A 20,842-nucleotide genomic window follows, 5' to 3' on the forward strand; every position below is an offset into this window, starting at 1 on the left:
AGCGCGCGGCGCGCCGGGCCGCCTCCGTAGCCGCCAGGCCGGCGCAGGCCTCCCGCGCGGGGCGGCCGAGCCGCCGAGCAGGGCCCCGCGCCCGCCCCGCCGCCGCCGGCCCGGGCCCATGCGGCGCGGAGCCGGGCCTGGGCCGCAGCCGCCGCAGGTAGGCGCGGGCGGGCGGGCGGGCGGGCGGGCGCGCGGGCCGCGGCCATGTTGGCGGCGCGGGCGGGCGGGCGGCGCGGACGTCACTAACATGGCGCCGGGCGCCGGCGCCCCGGAGCCGCGGGAGGCGGCGGCCGGCCCGGGGGCGCTGGCGGGGCGGCGCGGGAGGGGCCCGGGCGCCTGCGCCCCGACCTCGCGGGCCCCGTAAGTTGGCGCGCGCTCGGGGGCGGCGCCGGGCGCGCTCAGGTGAGCCCGTCCCGCGCGGCGAGTTGCCCGAGTTGCCCGGCGGGGGCCGCGGCGGGGGCGGGGGGGGGCGCGGGGGGCCCGGGCGCGGGGGGGCGCGGCCGCTCTGGTCCCCCGGCGCCGCGCGCCCCCCGTGCTCGCCGCTTCCATTCAAGGGCAGCGGGGGGCGGGCGCGGCTCCCGCGGGGTCCCCGAGGCCGGACCCGCCGCTCCCCACCCCCGGCGGCGCGGGGCGGGCGGGGGGGCCGCGGGGCCGGGCGCCCGGAGCTGGCGGGGCCGGGGGGCGCGCCCCGACCGCAAGTTGCGGACCCGGCGCACGTGTCGGGCCGGCGCGAGGGCGCGGGGGGCGGGGGGGCGGCGCGCGGGCCGGGCGGGCGGCGGCGCGCACCCCGCGGGAGAAGCCCGACCCCGCGCCCCGCCCCGGCGGCGCCGGCCGCGCGAGGGGCGCGCGGGCGAGGCAGGTGCACGGCCCCGCCGGGGCGCCCCAACTCGGCGGCGGCGCGGCCCGGCGCCCGCAGGTGACCGCGGCGCTCACGTGGGCAGGTGCCGCCGGGGCCGGGGGCGCGGCCGGGCCGGGGCGCCCCGGGCCGGGCCGCGCGGGGCGGGGCGGGGCGCCGCTTTCCCGCCGGCAGGGCCGGTCCCCGCGGGCGAGAGCGCGCGGCCCGGCGCCGGGTCCGGCCGGGGCGCCCGCGGGCGGGCGGGCGGGGAGGCGGCCGTTTGCCGCGCCGGGGCCGCGGGGCGCGCGAGGCCGGCCGAGCGGATTGGCGGGGCGGGGGCGCGGCGGCCACTTTCAAACGAGCGGGCGGCGCGCGCCGGCTCCCCCTCTCCTCCGGGGCCTGCTCCTGGGGTCCCCGCGCGCCACCCCCACCCCGGACGCCCACCCCCGATCCTGCCTCCCCCCAAACCCACTCCCCCAGCCCCCGCCCTGGCCCTCCGCCACCCCGCGGGCCTCCCGCCCGGCTCTGCTTCCCCTCCGCGGGGTCTCGCCCGGGGTCCCGGCCACCCCGCCCTTCCCCAGGGGCTCCCTTCCCTGGGCCCTCCACCCCGGCTCTGCCCTCCAGGATCCCCTCCCCAAGCCTCTCCTGGGGTCCCCAGCTTTCTGCCTCCCCTCCCGCAGGAACCCCACTCTGTGGCCTCCAGCCCACTCTGCTCACCCCGGTCCCTGGTCTGGGGTCCCCACGTGGCTCCCTCTCTGGGCGCATGGGGGCAGCCGCAGGCCGGCCGGGGGGACGCCGGCCTGTGGCCAGCAGACAAAAAAGCGGGCGATTTAAACGTCCCGGGAAACCCGTTAGGAATGCGTGGCCGGCCGGGCCTTCGCGGGCAGCGGGCGGGCGGGAGATGCTCCTTCCGCAGCCGCAGCGCCTCAGGCGAGGCCGCCTTCCCCGCAGCGGCCGAGGTCCCCCGGTGGCCGGCCTGGGGCTGTGTTCCTGGAGGGGTCCGGGAGGTGAGCTCCCTCCTTTGCGCACAGGCCCCGGGAGGCCAGCGCCGGCTGCCTGCGGCTGGAGGCTGACCCTTCCCGGCTCGTGAGCTGGCCTTGGGATGGAGAGGCGCCGCCCGGGAAGGCCCTTTGGCTTGTGGCCCCCAGAGTCGCAGTGGGTGTGGGTGAGCTGGGTTTGCACCTGTCCTAGGAGGGAGGCAGCCTCCCCAGACCCGCCCCCGGGCTCCACGTGGACACTGGCCAGCGGCGGCCCAAGCCCCACGCCCTCCTGGTGGAGGGAAATGAGCACCCGTTGGCCACTTTCAGGTCGGGGGTCCTGGTCAGCAGGGTGTTGCTTCCTCCGAGAAGCAGGGCTGTGTCAGCATCCACACCCTTGTCTGCTGTCCACTGTCTCGCTCCCCTCTGTCCCCCTCCACCCTCAGAACTCGCACTGCTCCTGAACGAGAGCTGGGGGGCTTGTCCCGCAAGTCTGGCTTGGACAGCGCTGGACACTCCCTCCAGGGGCAGCGAGACCCATCCACCTTGCCAATGCCCCGCCTGGGGCGCAGGAGCCCTCTTGTCCCCAGCCCGGTAGTAGGACAGACGGAAAGCCTGGCCGTCGCGTGCAGGGGACCAGCAGGAGCGCCTCAGAGTCCAGGGGACCCGTGCTCTGGCATGAACTGTGCTGCCTCTGGTGACCTGGGGAGAAGGTCAATTCACACAAGAGTCTGGCGGGCCCGCCACCACCTCCAGGGCTCTGGCCTGTGGGGACACGAGGGCTTTGTGACTTGGGCAGCCGGTGGCCTCGTCATCACAGCAGCCGTGCTCGTCGTGCCCCCAGAGACGGAGACACGGGCAGGCAGGTGGACACCAGAGAGACGCCTGCCGCCCAGTCCAGGCACCGCCTGCCCGGGTTCCAGCAGCCCGGGGTCGGCGCGCGTGGACAGCTCTCGAAGCAGGTTTTTCTGTCGGCCAGCTCCATCATTTCCTCAGCTGTGGGGGTGCCTGAGCTCCTCGGGGTCCTGTGGTGACACTTGCGCGTGTAGATGGCGCTGCAGGCGCGTCGTCTGTGCTCAGGAGCCGCGTGTCTGTCTGTGACCGAGGTCCTGTGCCCGCAGCCCTGCCCTCCGCCCGCGAGCCTGGGTCGTCCCGCCTGCGGGTTCCCGAGTCAGACCTGAGGGAGGCGAGCCTGGGTACTGGCGCTGGGTCCCGCAGAGCTGGGAGCCGGCCAGGGTTGGTTGTCCCGAGTCTGGGGTTCGGAGACCTCCTGTCTGAAGTCCTTGGGTGCGGCACTTGCCCGGTGTGTTCATCCACAGCTGCGCCGGAGGGGGTGTGCTGGGGGGCGGGTGGCCCATGCTGGGCCTCTCGGGGGTTCCATGAGGCTGCCTGTGGGGCCCACCCGGCGCTGCCGTGTCCCCGAAAGTTCTCACTGTGGTTACGATCGGAAGCTCTGCTCACCCCGCCGGGGCCCTGGGAGCGGTGAAGTGCTCTCTGTGGGGTCCCTCAGCGCTGGCTCCCTGGCTGGGGAGGGGCGCCCTGGAGGCGGTGCCACGCCCCTCTCTCCGGGAACTCGGCCCTCATTGGCGGACTCAGCGATAGAGGGGCCCCCACCTGCAGAAGCTGGTCTCCCCACAATGTCAGTCTGCACGAACCCCAATGGGGTCCTCTAACTCCTGAGAATCGCGGCTTCAAAGTTGGCTCCTGGTTCTGCCCGCTGGTCTGGGTCCTGGCACGCTTGCGCCTAGGGGTTCACGTTTGCACACTTACCTGCTGCTGTCACGTGACAGCTCACAGACAGCTCACAAGGCTGAGACTGGGCGGTGCCAAGCCTGGCATCCTCACAGGGGAGGTGCTCTTGGGCTGGGGGCGGGGGCACATGTTCACCCACTCGCAGTGGAGACGCAGGTGGCCGACAGCACCGGCAGGGCCTGCGGCAGGGGAGGGGCTGTGAGGCCCCCGGGGATCTTTCTCCAGAGCAGGGTGCGGCCTGTGCCTGGACGTGGAGACCCCCTGGAGCCCCCCGGGCCTGCGCTTGCCATGTCTGGTTCTGGGGAGTCCAGATGGGACGCGAGTTGACTGTTTATTTATTTTTATTTATTTATTTAAAACATTTTTTTTTTAAAGAGGCATGTTTTATTTATTTGCTTGTTTGTTTGTTTGTTTGCTTTTGTTTATACAAGCACTGGGCACAGTCAGAAGCGCGGGAGGGTGAGAGGATTCACCAGAGCCAGAGCGGGGAGCAGAACAGGACGAAGGACCGAAGCACACTGCTGAGGGGAGCAGCGGGCGGCAGGAGGGGTCTGCGCGCCATGTGGGACCCTCCTCCGGTGGCCGGGGAGCAGCCGGGGATCGAACCGGCGCCGCAGAGGCTGCGGGCAGCCCCGCAACCCAGCGCTCAACCGCTGCGCCACCGGGGAGGCCCGAGTTGACTGTTTAAACCTCAGGCTCTCGGGGCTAATTTGGGGAGGGCGCTGAGCGGTGAGCCCTGTTTGGAGGTGCCCCAGGCGACCTGTTTTGCCATCAGTTGTTGGAGATTTTTATTACGAGATTCACGACCACCTCTCAGGCCGTCTCTGACTGCTGGTTAAGTGAGGGTGTCCGTGGAGAGCGAGGTGGGCGCTGAGACGGGGCCTCTGGTCCCCTCCCCCCTGCGGGCGGTGGCCGGCGCCCCGTGACAGGCTGTGTCCAGCACAGAGGACCAGCGGGGTGGGCAGAGTCTGGGCTGCTCTGGGGTCTTGGCGAGCACCCACCAGTTCCGGGGGAGCCTTAGGGCACGTCTGTGTGGGCTGAGCTCTGCGGACACCTGAAGCCATGCCCCGGCCCCGAAAATCAACTTGGGCTGACCCTGCAGGCATTTGGGGGCGCCCTTCCACTTAACATCCAAGTCCTGGTCACTTCTTCCTGCGGCTCCTCTCCCTCGCGCGCCGTCATCCCCAGTGTGGCCGTCAGGACCGGCCGCTAGGCCGGCGGGAGGCTGGAGCCCTCGGAGGCGCGGAGTTCCTGTGTTAGCTTCGGGCATGTGGGGCTGGAGGCTCAGGGGTCTCCCCAGGAAAGGCCACACGCTTCTCACCGTGGCCTTGTTTAAGCTCTGGGGCCGCCCCGCCTGCAGTGTCCCTGGACCCTCGCCGGTCCGGCGCAGGGTCTGGGCTTGCCGGGTCTGGTCAGACGTGCACGGTGCTGTTGCTGGACCGCAGCTGGTCTGCGGGCTCCGGGGCCTGCCTTCCCGGTTCCGCGGATGCAGCGGGGGAGACAGGGCCTTTTTGAAAGGGTGCTGAGGCGGGTGCTGGTGACTTAGTGCTGCTGGGGTGATGCGCTGCGGCGCTCCACTCCTGGGAACCCGCACGTTTGCCCGTGGTGCCCGTGCCCCTGGCTGGCTGGTCTGGTGTCCTCAGGAGCCGCTCCGGGGTCCCGCACGAGCCCATCTGGTTGGCGCGCTCACAAGGCCCCCGGCTGCCTGCTGACACTTCGCAGTTGCCCCCGAGGGTGCTGCCTCCTCTCCTCGCCCCTCCCGCCCCACTGAGGGGTGTCGCGTTGGACGTTTTCTTTTCCGGGTGCGACGGGGCCGACGGGCCCTGCGTGTGCACACGTGCGCGTGTGCAGGCGCCAGTGTGTGTGAACCCTGCCCGCTTCACTGAGGTGCTTTAGAAACGGCTGTTTCCTGCCGTGCGACGAGTGTGGTTTGCCTTCCTTTTCCTCTGGACCCGCGTGGAGCCCCCCACCCGGGGTCCGTGTTGGGGGACTCTGGAGTCACTGACCTCGAGCCCCGGACCCCAGGAGCACGGCGTCTGCCTGGCTGTTATGCCCTGGCACCCGGACCCTTGGCACCTGTGCACAGAATGGAGGGCATCGGGGGTGCAGCGTGGCGGGCGGGACCCCGAGTTCTGGGGAGCCCCATGCTCTGAACCCCGGAACCAGGCAGCTGCAGAGATGCGTGTGTGCGTGGTGCGGGCGGGGGTGGCTGCTGTTGAGAGCAAGGCAGGCTCTGAAGGAGGCAGCAGGAGCACGTGCAAGTGTGGGACGGGGTGTGGGGCCTTCCAGCTGCACCCCGGGGCCGTGGCTTGGCATAGTAGGTGGGTTGGAAGGGAGCGGGGTGTTTCAGGGGGGAGGCCTGGCCAGCGAGGCCCGCTGGGCTGGGGCTGGTCGGAGGGGCCGGCGGGAGCCGGGCCGGCAGCTGGATGGGCTCTCCGCAGAGGGCCGGGCTCCGCGGTGGGTGGCTGGGTGGGGTCGCCATGGGAGGGTGGACTTGCTGTCGTAGCCTGCCGGGGCGTGGGGTGGAGCTGGGGTTCGGGCTCCGTCTGCTGGGAGCCACGACCGTCCCATGCCGGGGTCCGGGGCTGGAGGGGCTGGAGGGACCCTGCAGTCCTGGCGCCTGTGGTTTTCTTCCTGGAACTCGCACTGTTGAGCTTTTAGGGTTATTTTACCAAAATGTGCCCGGGGAGCAGATGGCGCCCCCTGCAGTGGAGACCCTCAGCCCCACTCGGGGCGCGGGAGCCAAGGGCTGTGGGGCCGGGGCAGGACGCTGGCGGGTCCAGTCCCTGCACCCCGCCCCGCTCAGCGTCGTCTCCCGCAGGCCCTGCCGCTCCCCGGGGAACATGAAACGAGGCCGCCTGCCCAGCAGCAGCGAGGACTCGGACGACAATGGCAGTAAGTGCGGCTCAGGGCGGCCTCGGAGACCCCCGCACACTGCTGGGGCCCTGGCTGCCCAGACCCCGGGGGCTGCTCCCGGGGAGGGGCCGGGTCATCCTGGAGGCCGCCTGGTGCAGCCGGGTCTGAGCGCCCTGGGGCGGCGTGGGGCCTGGGCTGTCGTGCCCGGGGGAGGCGCGGCCCCAGGCCCGTGACGCTGGCCCCGCCGCCGTCCTCACGGCTCCTGTCTGCCGCCCCCTCCGCAGGCCTGTCCACCACCTGGTCCCAGAGCTCGCGGTCCCAGCACAGGAGAAACTCCTGCTCCAGACACGAAGACCGGAAGCCCTCAGAGGTGCCGCGGGAGGGGCGTCCGCCGGCGCGGGGCGGCTCTGGGTCACGCTGCTTGTGGGCGCCAGGCCATGCCCTGCGGAGGGAGCCTCCGGGTGAGGCTGGCCCGAGGGTGGACGTGCCACCTTGCACACTGGGGAGGGGTGGGGAGGGGTGGGGAGGGGCCGTTCCCGGCCCCTCGGCCTCGACCCTGCTGCCCTCCAGCCTGTCCTGCGCCGTCCCAGGGGCGCAGTGGCTGTGGTGGCGGCAAGTTCTCGGCCTCCCCAGGCAGGACGGAGCTCTTCCTTGCTCTGTAGACGGGCGGGCCGGGCAGGGCTCCGCGGCCACATGTGGCTGCCCACCAGCGAGCGCCTGACCCGCTGTGCCCGCAGGTGTTCCGGACAGACCTGATCACCGCCATGAAGCTGCACGACTCCCACCAGCTGAGCCCCGATGAGTACTGCGTGCTGGCCGACCCCTGGAGGCAGGAGTGGGAGAAGGGCGTGCAGGTGCCCGTGAGCCCCGGGACCATCCCGCGGCCCGTGGCCAGGTGGGCGCCCTGGGCGGCGGCTCCGGGGGCGTCCTGGCGGGCGGGGCGCGGTGTGGGCGAGGCAGATGCACCCCTGCTGCGCCCCGGGGTCACCGCTGCCCGGCTCTCTGCAGGCTCGTGTCTGAGGAGAAGTCCCTCGTGTTCATCAGGCCCAAGAAGTACATTGTGTCCTCGGGCTCGGAGCCCCCGGAGCTGGGCTACGTGGACATCCGGACGCTGGCCGATAGCGTGTGCCGGTACGACCTCAACGACATGGACGCCGCGTGGCTGGAGCTGACCAACGAGGAGTTCAAGGAGATGGGTAAGGCCCGGGGTGTGGGGCGCAGGGCGCCCTCCGGGGAGCAGGGCACAGGGCACGGTGGCCCCCGACGGACTGCTGACGGGTGCGGCCGCAGGGATGCCGGCGCTGGACGAGCACACCATGGAGCGGGTGCTGGAGGCGTTCGAGCAGCACTGCTATGACAACATGAGCCACGCCATCGAGACAGAGGAGGGGCTGGGCATCGAGTACGACGAGGACGTGGTCTGTGACGTCTGCCAGTCCCCGGATGGCGAGGACGGCAACGAGATGGTCTTCTGCGACAAGTGCAACATCTGTGTGCACCAGGTGCGGTGGGGCGCGGGGTGGGGGCAGCCGGGGGTGTGGACATCTGCAGCACGTGTACAGGCGCGCCCCCAGGAGTGCGCCCTGCTGTGGGGCGCCCCGGCAGAGTGGCCGTGAGCCCGGCCCTCCGGGGGCGGGGCCTCCCACAGACGGCTCCTTTGCTGTGTCCTGCGCAACTAAGGAAGCGCCACGGCGGCAGCCTCGCTCCTCCAAGGCTCCGGTGCTCTTTGGCCGGCCCAGCTGCTCTGGCCGCTCTCCACATGGGGTCCCCCCCCCCCCCCCCCCCCGGCTCTTCCCTGCTCGGCTCAGCGCAGCTGTTAGGTACACGGAGCCCAAAGCAGCCCTTGGTGGGTAGCGTTTGCGCATCCAGGGGCTGGAGCTTGGCGAATGCAGCCCGGTGCTGGCCGGTGCTGGCCGGTCCTGGCTGCTGGAAGCACCCCCCAGCATCCTCTCCGTGGGCCCCGGGTACAGTGGACGGGGCCCACCTGATCCAGCGAGGCCGCATGGTCCTGCCGCAGGGGCTGGCACTGCCCTTTGGGGACACCTCTCTGCCCGCACCTTTGCCAGGGTGTTGGTGCAGGAACTGAGCTGGCGGGGTGGGGGTGGGGGCCCTGCCGTGAATCGGGGCCGTGCAGTCCCTGGGGCAGACACGTGGGGTGGGACGCGGGGGTGGTCTCTGCGCCTCCTCTCATGGCTGCCCCGTGGGCCCCTCCTTGCCCGCCCAGGTGCAGTGCACTGGGTCCTCCTCGGCTGTGTGGGGCCCTCCAGGCAGCCTGCGCTGGCGGCTCCCTTGCCGGCCTCAGCTGAGCTTTGGTCTGCACTGCCCGCGGCCGGCAGCACACCGCCCAGAGCCTCCGAGGCCTCTCTGTCCTCGCTGTCTCCAGGGCTACCCTGTGGTGTCACTGGCCGTCAGCTCCCTCTGGCCATGGTGTCCTGCAGCCTGGCAGGGGGACGGAGGCTGGGCTGCCTGGGAGGCTCTTGGGTGCCTGCGAGGGGACGTGCGGGGCTCAGCATGTTCTCCCGCCATGCAGGCCTGCTATGGGATCCTCAAGGTGCCGGAGGGCAGCTGGCTGTGCCGGACGTGTGCCCTGGGCGTCCAGCCCCGCTGCCTGCTCTGCCCCAAGAAGGGCGGCGCCATGAAACCCACGCGCAGCGGCACCAAGTGGGTCCACGTCAGCTGTGCCCTGTGGATCCCCGAGGTGGGTACAGACTGAGGTGGGGGACCCCGAGGTGAGGGCCTGGGTTCTGGCGGCCGGGGCAGCCTGGGGCTGGGTGGGGAGGTGAGAGGACGCCAGGACCAGGTGGCTGCAGAGTGGTCACTCCCCTGGGAAGTGGGGTTTTCTGGCCACAGAGAAGAGCTCCCAGCACCAGGGCCTCGCAGCTGCCCTACCCTGCTCTGTGCTGACCCCTGTGGCGGGTCCCGTGGGCTGTGACCCCAGGAGGAGGGGACGGCCGTGTCTGGCCCGCGTGGGTCCTGGCTATCTGTCGTGCAGGCAGGATGAGGCTCCCTGCTCCAGTGTTGCCACAAATGGGGCATCGTCATCCGGGGGGGCTGAGGGGCGTCCCTCAGCTGGGGGGCTCTGACGCGCCCCCCGCCTGCAGGTCAGCATCGGCAGCCCCGAGAAGATGGAGCCTATCACCAAGGTGTCCCACATCCCCAGCAGCCGGTGGGCGCTGGTGTGCAGCCTCTGCAGCGAGAAGTTCGGCGCGTCCATACAGGTGACTGTCCGGGTGCGGGGGTTGGGGTGGGCGTGGCCCCGACTTCCAGGCCTGAGTCCCCGTCCGCTGGCTCTGCTTCTGCCCGCCCTGGGTGTCACTGCCCTCCCTGTCCTCGGCGACGCCTCCAGGAGAGCCAGGGCCCTGGGATGGCCTCCCCGGCCCTGCCTGCGGCTGACGCGGCCCCAGGCCCAGTGCAGGTTGCTGGGGAGCCGGCCCCGTCCTGGAGCGGGGGTGGGGGGGCCACCACAGGCAGGGCCCAGGTGCACAGAGCGCTGTCTGGACAGCTGGGGGCTCTGGCCGGCGAGGCGAGTGTGTGGAGGGGGGATGGTCCATACGGGGCTCCCGTGCTCTCCCACGACCGCCTGGTTGCAGTGTCTTCAGGCCGGTAGGATTAGGACAGGGTGTGGGGCAGGCGAGTTCCAGGCCTACACAGCAGCCCTGAGAGGCTGTTCCCCTGGGGCCCCGTCCCCAGCTGCCCAGACCGCGCTGGGCCTCTGGCTCCGCCAGCCTCGGCCCCCGCCGGTTGGCCGGCTGCAGGTGGGTCCCGGCCCCACACAGCAGGTCCCGCCTCCTCCGAGCCCCCGCCGGGGCCAGTTCTGGCCCTGGGGCCTGGGGTTCTGGAGTCCACCTGGGCTCTTGATTCTCCACGGCCGCCGCCGCCCTTGAGGCCGCCCCACGCCCGCCTGCTGGTGGGGACTGTCGGTGAGACGGGGCCGCGGACTTCCGGGCCAGGCGGACCCTCCCAGCATCTTGTAGAAACCTTGAAGGCGCTCAGGTGTGTGCCCAGGCCCGGAGCCGCTGCCCTGTCCCCAGGGACGCACCCCTTCCCGTGCCCCCGTGTGCCCGGGCGACTGCAGCGGGCCCCCGGCCTCCCTCCGTCCCCGCGCTCCGCGGCTCGGGGCCCCTGACCCCGGCTCTTGTCCCCAGTGCTCCGTGAAGAACTGCCGCACGGCTTTCCACGTGACTTGCGCCTTCGACCAGGGCCTGGACATGAGGACCATCTTGGCGGAGAATGACGAGGTCAAGTTCAAGTCCTACTGCCCCAAGCACAGCTCCCGCCGCAAGCACGAGGAGGGCCTGGGCCCGGGGCCGGCGGCGGAGAACGGGGCGGCGCCGCCGGAGCCCTTGGCGGGCCGGGCGCAGGCCCAGGATGAGGGGCCGCGGGGCAGCGCGCGCAAGCAGAAGCTGCAGCAGCTGGAGGATGAGTTCTACACCTTCGTGAACCTGCTGGACGTGGCGCGGGCCCTGCGGCTGCCCGAGGCGGTGGTGGACTTCCTCTACCAGTACTGGAAGCTCAAGCGCAAGGTCAACTTCAACAAGCCGCTCATCACGCCCCGGAAGGACGAGGAGGACAACCTGGCCGAGCGGGAGCAGGACGCCCTGTTCCGGCGGCTGCGGCTGTTCACGCACCTGCGGCAGGACCTGGAGAGGGTAATGACCGACCCCGACACCCTGTAGGGGCCTAGAGAACAGGGGCCGCTGGGACCCACGCGCGCCCGGTGCCTGGCCGCCCCGTGCTCCCCCGCCCTTGCTCCGCGGGAGCTGGGCCCCGGCACCCGCCCGAGGGCCGGCCTGGGATGGGGGGCGGGGACAGCGCGCGCGTCAGCCTGGGCGGCTCTGCTGTGGGCCTCGGGGTGCAGCCCTGGGCTCTGGGCTGGCCGGTGCCCTCCGGAGCTCGGGGGCGTGGGCCCGGGCGCTCCCTGCACACAGCGTGTGGTGTCTGGCATGATGGGGTTCCGGGCCGGGGTCTCACTACACGTCGCGGTCAGCAGCTGCAGCCCCTGCGGGGGCCCCTGGGGCGTGGCTGCGGGGCCCTGGACTCCCTGCGGGACTGCCCTCCGCGCAGCTACTGGCCAAGGCTCCTGACCCGGGCGCGTCCACTCCCTGACCCTGTCAGCGCCACGGGCAGCCGAGGGCCCCGGCCCACGCTGCTGCGGGGAGGGCACCCGGAGGACGGAGCTGCCCCTGCACATCCCTAGCTCCCGCCTGCAGTGGGGTGGCCGCCGCGGGACAGTGGGGAGCTATGTGGGCAGTGGCCGCCCAGGGCCTGCTTCACTTGGGGGACTTGAGTGCGAGGTCTTAGTGGCCCAGCGTGGGCGGCCGTGGTGGCCCTTCTGTGACCAGGGGAGGGTCCTGGTGAGGCTGGGTCAGCGCTCTGGGCTGGGCTTGGGCGCGGTTCTGAGTGAGGCCAGCGGGGGGGTGGGGGGGGCACGTGGGTGCGGTTCCGGGTGGACGGTGGCCCCTGGTCGCAGGGGAGGCCCATCACCCTGTGTGGCGTGGCTTGGGTTCGAGGACGAGCAGAGCCCACGGCCTTCCGCTGGGGCCCGGGGCGGCGGGGGGCGGGGGGGCGGGTGTGCTGTCTGTTCGTCTGGATCACACAGAATAAAAGTGTGGAAAACGCTGTGTTACTAACTCTCTTCTGTGCTGGCTGACTCGCTTAACATGCTCTCAGGACGCGGCAGCGCTCGGCGTCCTGGCTGCTGCTTTCCAGCAGAACGCCGCTGCCGCTGCGTAAGACGTGGGATGAATCAGGGTGCGTGTGCGTGTGTGTGTGCACGCGTGTGTGTGTGCGTGTGCACGTGCTTGGGGGGCTCCTTGCTCATAGCTACTTGATTAAAGATCCTTAGAGTTTTTAGGGGATTCAGTGTCAGATTAAAACGGTTCATTTTAAAAGGGAAGCACGTTCTCCAGGCTTTGGCCCAGGCCTGGGGGGTCTGAGGGGCTGTGGGGTCTGGCGCCCCCCACTTCCCCTGTGAGCCCCCCTGTGGTGCCGTGGGCTCAGCTGCTGCAGGGACATGGTCGCTGGCTCCTGGAGGCCTGCACTGCCCCAGCGTGGTTCTGGGGTGGGTTTGGGGTAGGGGCCGCCGCTTGCTGCCCCCCTCGAGATGTGCCCCTCAGGGGAGCTGCCTCTGGGTCCCCAGGTCTGCAGGTCCCCCTCCCCGGCCCCCTACCCGCCATGGGTGAGACAGCTTGGGCTGTCCCTACTGGGGATTGAGGAGCCGTCTCTGGGCCCTGAGGACAAGGCTCCGAGTGGGCCTGGCCGGCCGCCGCACCACCTGGGCCTCAGTGGACGCCCTCGGACTCCAGAAGCCCGTAGGGCGGCCTCCTGCGATGGCCCAGCGCGCTTCCGCCTGGCCTGGCCTGCCGTGGACCGGGGTGGGGCCTCCCCGGCGTGGGCTGTCCAGGTGGGAGTCAGCCAAGGAGGCCGCACCGTGGCCGGGAGATGGACCCCAGAGCGACCCCTTGGGTGGCGCGGCTGCCCCGAGCGCTTGGCTTTTCAGACCTTCTCCAAATGGAGACGGGCGTTTGGGAACGGATGGACGAGCAGAGGCCGCGGGCCGGTCGCCCTGGGAAGTGGCTCGGCCGCCCCGTGGGAGCCCGAGACTTGCCCTGGCCGGGTGACTGGCTCGCCGGCCACTTGAGGGCCACCCCACGGCCCCTGACTCGGGGCTCCCCCGGCTCCCAGGCGCTTCCCTACTGGTGCGGGCGAAGGACTGCAGGGGCTCCGGGACCGGCTTGAATCTGCTTCTCGCCGGGTGTGGGGCTCTCGGGGCGCTGGGCGTGGCCAGGAAGGGCGGAGTGGGGGTGTCGGGACGGCTGCTGGCCGGTGGCACCGCAGGGTCAGTGCCGCGGGTCGGGGGTCCTGCGTGGGGGTGGGGGTGGGGGGGCCGGGCGGGGCGGGGCCCCCGTGTCCGCCGGCGGGGCTCAGGCCGTCTGTCTCGCGCAGGTGCGGAACCTCACGTACATGGTGACGCGCAGGGAGAAGATTAAGCGCTCCGTGTGCCGCGTGCAGGAGCAGATCCTCGGCCTCTACACGAAGCTCGTGGAGCAGGAGAGAGTCTCAGGTAGGCGCGCCGCGGGCGAGCGCGTGTCCACCGGGCCGGGCCGAGCCGGACGCCCGGGCCGCGCCCCGCCGTGCGGGGGACCCGGACCGGCGCGAGGCGAGCCCTGGCGGGGCTGGCGGCCGGCGGCGCCCGGGGAGTTGCCCGCTCTGGGGACGCGGGTGGCCCGGCCTGCGCCCCGGGAAGCCGGAGCCGGCGGGGGCCGGGGGCGTGGCTGGCCCGGGCGTGGGCGTGGCCGGGCGAGGGGCGTGCCGGGGCGGGGCCAGGCGTGGGTGTATCTGGAGCCGGGTTGGGTGTGGCGGGGGCGGGGCCGGGGCGTATCAGGGGCGGGCCGGGGCGCATCGGGGGCGGGGCCGTGGTAAGGGGCGTGTCGGGGCGGGGCCAGGGGCGGGCCTAGCCGGGGTGGGGGTGTGTTGGGGCGGGGCCGGGGCGTGTCGGGGCGGGCCAGGCGCCTAGCGGGGGGCGGGGGTGTGCCGGGGGCGTGTCGGGGGCGGGGCCCGGCCGGCTCTCCCCAACTGGCCCTGCACGCCCGAGCTGGCGCCGCCCCCCGCCCCGTGGCCCCCTGGCCATGCTGGGAAACCACACAGGGCTGCGACCCGGGCCCCTGGGGCGACCCTGCGGCCGTCCAGGGCGGCTGCAGGAGGGGGCGCCGCGGGGCAGCCTCGGCCCCCGTCGCTCCTGGACGGCGGGGCTCCTGCCGGGCTCCGGGGCCTCCCCGGGCCGGGGCGCCCGGCGGCCCGCGAGGACGGCTGGGGGCCTGTCGGGGTCGCCCACGCGGGCACGAGCGGGCAGCAGCGGGCACGAGCGGGCAGCAGCGGGCGCGAGTGGGCAGCAGTGGGCAGGAGTGGGCAGCAGCGGGCAGCAGCGGGCACGAGTGGGCAGGAGCGGGCACGAGCGGGCAGCAGCGGGCACGAGTGGGCAGGAGCGGGCAGGAGCGGGCAGCAGCGGGCAGGAGCGGGCACGAGTGGGCAGCAGTGGGCAGCAGCGGGCAGGAGTGGGCAGCAGCGGGCAGCAGCGGGCACGAGCGGACAGCAGCGGGCACGAGTGGGCAGGAGCGGGCAGGAGCAGGCAGCAGCGGGCAGCAGCGGGCACGAGTGGGCAGGAGTGGGCAGGAGTGGGCAGCAGCGGGCAGGAGTGGGCAGCAGCGGGCAGCAGCGGGCACGAGTGGGCAGGAGCGGGCAGGAGCGGGCAGCAGCGGGCAGGAGCGGGCAGCAGCGGGCACGAGTGGGCAGCAGCGGGCAGGAGTGGGCAGCAGAGGGCACGAGTGGGCAGCAGCGGGCAGGAGCGGGCACGAGTGGGCAGGAGCGGGCAGCAGCGGGCACGAGTGGGCAGCAGCAGGCAGGAGCGGGCATGAGTGGCCAGCAGCGGGCACGAGTGGGCAGGAGAGGGCAGCAGCGGGCACGAGTGGGCAGCAGCGGGCACGAGTGGGCAGCAGTGGGCAGCCGCCGCCCCGCCTGGCGCCGTGTGCCCAGCTGGGGCGCCCGGCAGAGGGCGGCAGGGGAGGCGCGCGGGCCCTGTGGGGTGCGGCTGGCCCCGGCGGCTGCTCGCGGCTCCGGCCCCGGGGGCAGCTCGGCCGGCGTGTGGGCGGCCGCGTGGGGCCGGCTCCTGCGTGGGGGCGCCCGCCTGCTCCCTTGGGGTCGTCGCGCCTGCGGGGAGGGGTGCAGAGGCTCAGGCCCGCCTGCCCCCCTGCCCCCACCCACCCGGCGCTCGCCCCCACCCACCCGGCGCCCGCCCCCACCCCACCTTGCCGTCGGGCGGGGAGGGCCTTTCCGGCGGGGGAGGGTCTGTCCGGCGGGGAGGGTCTGTCCGGCGGGGAGGGCCTGTCCGGCGGGGAGGGTCTGTCCGGCGGGGAGGGCCTGTCCGGGGGGGAGGGCCTGTCCGGGGGGGAGGGCCTGTCCGGGGGGGAGGGTCTGTCCGGCGGGGAGGGCCTGTCCGGGGGGAGGGCCTGTCGGGGGGAGGGTTTGTCGGGGGGGGGGGGAGGGCCTGTCCGGCGGGGAGGGCCTGTCGGGGGGGAGGGCCTGTCCGGGGGGGAGGGTCTGTCCGGCGGGGAGGGCCTGTCGGGGGGGAGGGCCTGTCCGGGGGGGGAGGTCTGTCCGGCGGGGAGGGTCTGTCCGGGGGGGAGGGCCTGTCGGGGGGGGGAGGGTTTGTCGGGGGGGGGCCTGTCCGGCGGGGAGGGTCTGTCCGGGGGGAGGGTCTGTCCGGGCGGGGAGGGCCTGTCTGGGGGGAGGGTCTGTCCGGCGGGGAGGGCCTGTCCGGGGGGAGGGTCTGTCGGGGGGAGGGCCTGTCGGGGGGGGAGGGTCTGTCGGGGGGGAGGGCCTGTCCGGCGGGGAGGGTCTGTCCGGGGGGGAGGGTCTGTCCGGCGGGAGGCTGTCCGGGGGGAGGGTCTGTCCGGGGGGAGGGCCTGTCCGGCGGGGAGGGCCTGTCCGGGGGGGAGGGTCTGTCGGGGGGAGGGCCTTCGGGGGGGAGGGCCTGTCGGGGGGGGAGGGCCTGTCCGGGGGGAGGGTCTGTCCGGCGGGGAGGGCCTGTCTGGGGGGAGGGTCTGTCCGGGGGGGGAGGGCCTGTCCGGGGGGGAGGGTCTGTGGGGGGGGGGGGAGGGCCTGTCCGGCGGGGAGGGCCTGTCGGGGGGGGGGGGAGGGCCTGTCCGGCGGGGGGAGGGTCTGTCCAAGGTCTGTCGGGCGGGAAGGGTCTGTCCGGCGGGGAGGGCCTGTCCGTCAGGGAGGGTCTGTCCGGGGGGAGGGTCTGTCCGAAGGTCTGTCGGGCGGGAAGGGTCTGTCCGGCGGGGAGGGCCTGTCCGGGGGGGAGGGCCTGTCCGTCAGGGAGGGTCTGTCCGGGGGGGGGTCTGTCGGGGGGGGGGAGGGCCTGTCCGGCGGGGAGGGCCTGTGGGGGGGGGAGGGGGCTGTCCGGCGGGGAGGGTCTGTCCGGCGGGGAGGGGCTGTCCGAAGGTGTCGGGCGGGAAGGGTCTGTCCGGCGGGGAGGGCCTGTCCGGGGGGGAGGGCCTGTCCGTCAGGGAGGGTCTGTCCGGGGGGGAGGGTCTGTCCGGCGGGGGGTTCTGTCCGCCCCGTCTCACCACCGCCCCGCCCCCCCCAGGTGTGCCTTCCCCCGCCCGCGCGCGCCCTGGAGGGCCGGCTCCTGTTCAACAGCCCCTCGGCGGGCCCCGGCGCCCCGAAGATCGAGGACCTCACGTGGCACTCCGCCTTCTTCAGGAAGCAGATGGGCGCGGCCCGGGCGCCCCCGCGAGCCCCGCTCCTCGGCGCCCCCGGGGGGCCCGGCCCCGCCCTGCTGCGGCCCCCGGACCTCTGCGGCCGCCGGGGGGGCCCCGAGAGCCTCCCGGGCTTCGAGAAGACGCCGGCGGAGGCCCGGCTGCCGCCCGCGCCCCGAGGAACGGCCTGGTGGCGCCCCGGCCCGCGGCGCGCGGGGAGCCCGGGCTGCCCGGAGACCCCGGCCGGGCCGACGCGCGGGGCCGGCCCTGCAGACAGAGCCTCCGGCCGGCGCGGCCCCCGGACCCGGCCGCGCGGCCCCGGGCGCCCCGGGCCCCCGGAGGGAGGCGCCGCCGCGGTGCAACGGCGCCCTGGCGCGGGCACCCCCGCGCACGCCGCCGCCAAAGTGCCTACGACGCCGGCCAGCCCGGCCAAGAACTGGGGGGGCTTCCGGATTCCAAAGAAGGGGGAGCGCCCGCCGCCCGCCGAGGCGCAGGAGGGCGCCGGGCCCCCGCACGCGGACCTGCCCTACCTGGGCCTGGGCCGCGGGCCCCCCAAGGAGCGCGCCCCGAGCCAGCCGCGGCCGGACCCCGAGAGCGACGGCTACGCGCCCGACGTGGAGATGAGCGACTCGGAGAGCGAGGCCCCCGACGGCCAGTGCGCGCGCGGGGGGCCTGGGCCGCGGGCCCGCGCTCATCCGCCGCAGCGTGCTGGCCTCCTGACCCGGCGCGGCGCGGGGCGGGGGTGCCGGCCGCGGCCTCGACGTCCAGGCGGGGCCTCCCGGGCGCGGCCGCGCTTCCGACAGGAAGGAAAACAAAAGCAGAATAGGTTATTTTTGAAAAACCACGGAAAGGCAATAAGTTGCGAGGACCCCTCCCCGGTGGGCAGGAAGGGCCGAGGGGGCCTCGCCGCGGGGGCCGGTCAGCCCCGGCTCCCCCCTGCGCGCGGCAATAAGCAGCCAGTGACCAGCAATAATAAACCTGCGTTCAACCCCGTCCTCTGTCCTGTCCTTGCGCCGGCGGCGCGGGGCTCTGTCTTCTCCGGAGTCGGTGTCGTCGAGAGGCCCGCGGGGGCGGCCTGCGGGCGGGGCGCCCGGGGGGAGCCCGGCGGGGCGCCCGGCTCTGGTTCACGACGCGTCTTCCGAGGCCCGCCCGCCCCCGCGCTATGCAAGCCGCCCGCCGGCCGGGGAGGTCCTGGGGGCCACCTACCCGCTGATGGGGGGCGAGGGCCGGGCGGGCGGCGTGTTGGGGCCGCGGGGCGCCCGTCGGGAGACGGCCGTCCGGAGAGGCTGTTGCTCGGAGTCCCAGCCGTGCTGCGTCTCGCAGGGCGTCCTTTAAACGTCAGATTTGATTTTATTTTTTTGCATTCGAGCAAAAGCCTTTTCTGGGTTCAGAAGTAGGTGGACATCTCTGCCCTTCTCTGGCGACCGCGGCGACCGCGCGGGGTGAGCAGGATGAGCAGGATGAGCAGGAGACTCTCAAGCCATAGAAAGAAAGTCTAAATTCCCTCTAGTAAGTGTGCGGCCTCGTCCCATTCCCAGAGGCCCAGATTCATTTGCACTATGAGGAATGCTAGTTTTGTGCAGAAAATAATGCCTTACCTGTTTCCCCCACATTTAGGTTGAAAAGCTTTCGAACGTTCAAGTTACGCTGAACCAAAAAAAAAAAAAAAAAAAAAACCCAAACAAAACAAAAAATAAAAAATCCCACACGAATGAAAAAGTCCACACTTGTTACTCCTGCTTCGAGATGCAAACGGTGCAGCCCGCTGGGCCGCCGGGGGCTCGGGGGTCCGAGACTCGGGGCGCCCGGCGGCGGCCGCACCCACTTGCACCGTCAGTGGGAACCATTGGCTCGGTCCTTCTTTCTTTTTTTTGGTTAAGCTTCACCTTCCTTGTGCATCCTGACCGGGAAATAGCTCTGATTGTGCTCAGTGTCTTCTGTCGAAGTGTCGGCTAGTGCCACTTGCGTGGACTGCCTGGAGAGTCCCTCGTGAGGTGATGGACACAACCGGAATGGAGGAGTCTCGGTGTTGTGGGCGAATCTTCGTTATTCTGCGCGGGGCGGCCGTGTGGCCACCTGCCCGCACGCGAGGACTTTCACTACGTGCCTAGCTTGGAGTCCGCGCGGCTGGAACGGGGGCGTGAAGGTGCATGAAGAGTGAAGACCCAGAATCCCGCAAAGTCTATGTAGAGATGACTATTTTATATGACACGGCCCGATCCTGTATTTATTTCTACCCCCTTTTTGGAAAGTATTTATAAAACTAGGTGAGGACAGCTGTATTTTTTTGTTGAACTATTTAGTAGAATTTGTGCCTTTTTGTCTGTATGTGAATAAATGCTGTACATTTTGCAATACACGTCAAGTGTCTCTGGAAATACGCTTTTCCTCAATGTTGGAAGGTGCGTGCGGCACCGCGGCCCGGTGGGTGTCCGCTGTGGGCTCCCGGCTCGGCCGAGGGCCGAGGAGGCCGGCGGGGCGGTGGCGGGGGGTCAGGCCCTCCTTGGCTCTGGCGCGCTGGCCCCGGTGCCGCTCAGGCCCGGAAAGCGCTTCTGTTGAAACAACGACGGGCTGAAGCCGCGGTGACCCGCCCCGGCCCGGGGACCGGGGTCTGCGGTGCCGCCCAGCGCCCAGCTCTCGCGGGCAGGAGGCCCTGAACTTTGTGACCGTGGACGAAAACAGTGTATTTCCCCCCCCCACCCCGATATAATGTTGACTGATGAGGCGTCTACGGTGAAAAGTCGTCCGGGTGACCGAAGATGGTATTTCTAAGCTTGAGAAAATGCTTCCTTGAGGAGCCGTTTGAGTCAGTGCTGGTTTCAACCACAGAATTCGGGGGCGCTGGGGCGGGGGGGAGGCCGCCTGTCTGCTCCAGGCTGTCCTGGGGCGCCTGTCCGAGGTCTCGGGCTCTGCAGGGCACGGGGAGCGCGGGAGCCCGGGGGCGGGGGGGGGGGCGGACACTCCCGCATTCCCGGGTTGTGCTAGAATGTGGCCAGCACCGTTTTTTAGACCGTGAGTTGTTTACAGTCTGAGGAAAAGCCCGTCCTGGTGACTTGGCTCCGTGGTGCCCGCGGCGAGGCAGACCCTCCGAGGTGCCCGCGGGGCGAGCGCAGTAGCTCGCTGGGAAGTCAGGTGGGGAAGCCAGAGGCCCGGCGACCCTTGGAAAAGCAGCTCGGCCTCGGAGACGGCGGCCGTCGGGAACGAGAGTGGCTGCAGCTTCACGGTCAGCTGCCCGGCCGGGGTCTTCCCGCCCGGCTGCCAGCTCGAGGGGACGCGCACCCGGGAGCAAGCGCGGGGCTTAGGGTCAGAGCCCGCCGGGCGTCTGCGCCAGAGCAGGGCCGCCGTCCCCAGGGGGCAGTCGTCGGCCCAGGCGGGGGGCCGGGGCCTTCTCCAGGCCCATGGGGGGCAGGTCTGCGGCCAGCCGGCCTCGCGGGCTCGCGCGCAAGCATCAGCCCTGGGCCGGGCCGGGAGACACACCTCACGGACACGCCACGGCAGTTAGATGCGGAAATGCAGGACAGCAGCACTCGGGAAAGCGCAGAATTTATTACATTCGTGTTCAGAATAGACGGGGACTTGGGGAGTGAAAAATGGGTCAGGACCAACAACTAGATGTGAAATGATCAACTCTTGGACTAAAATGTTAAAATCCTAGCATTTTCTTGAAAGATTTCTTTCTTTCTCATGATTCGCACGGTCTGCGGTGTATTTTGTGCCGGGGGGCGGGGGTTCGAGAAGAGCCGGGCGGTGTAGACAGGCAGCTCCTCTGCAGCCCTCGGCCGAGAGGCCCGCGCTGCTCACCTGCGGCGGCGGCTCCTCCTCCAGGCGGGCGCCCGCCTCGGGCCCTCCGCGCCGGGCGGGGTCGGTGCCCTCCAGATCCACCCTGGACGCGGCTCTCCTCCGCTGCACCGCGGCCGCGCTGAGCTGCAGAGGACAAACAGTTGGCCAGCAGTTACCTCGCTGCGGAAAGTCCGAGGCCAACGACGCGCCACAACGTGGGGTGACCGGAGAGCTTACCGGAGGGGACTGTGGGGTCCGTGCTTGGCTGTCGCTGTCCGGGGCACCAGAGGCTGCGCGCCACGCCCCGCGCTCCCCGCCAGCCGGGCTCAGCACCGCCCGGCACAGCCGTGGGAACATCCCCGAGGAAGTGGGGCGCGGCTGCT

General features: G+C 71.9%; 1 protein-coding gene across 1 annotated transcript; it reads left to right on the plus strand.

Annotated features, from left to right (window-relative positions):
- The first annotated feature begins 381 nt into the window (after positions 1-381).
- Positions 382-17,399, plus strand: LOC119239782 (protein Jade-1-like). Its single transcript, XM_037504182.1, is given in 15 exon segments — positions 382-402; positions 6,386-6,459; positions 6,705-6,790; positions 7,158-7,315; positions 7,429-7,616; positions 7,711-7,922; positions 8,951-9,118; positions 9,522-9,638; positions 10,566-11,069; positions 13,366-13,494; positions 16,568-16,850; positions 16,853-16,993; positions 16,996-17,061; positions 17,064-17,337; positions 17,339-17,399. Coding segments are annotated over 14 exon segments (2,439 nt in total). The 5' UTR covers positions 382-402; positions 6,386-6,407.
- Positions 17,400-20,842: the final 3,443 nt, after the last annotated feature.

The sequence above is a fragment of the Talpa occidentalis genome, unplaced genomic scaffold, assembly GCF_014898055.3.
Source record: "Talpa occidentalis isolate TD23 unplaced genomic scaffold, MPIMG_talOcc4v2.1 talOcc4.1154, whole genome shotgun sequence".
Classification (NCBI taxonomy): domain Eukaryota; kingdom Metazoa; phylum Chordata; class Mammalia; order Eulipotyphla; family Talpidae; genus Talpa; species Talpa occidentalis.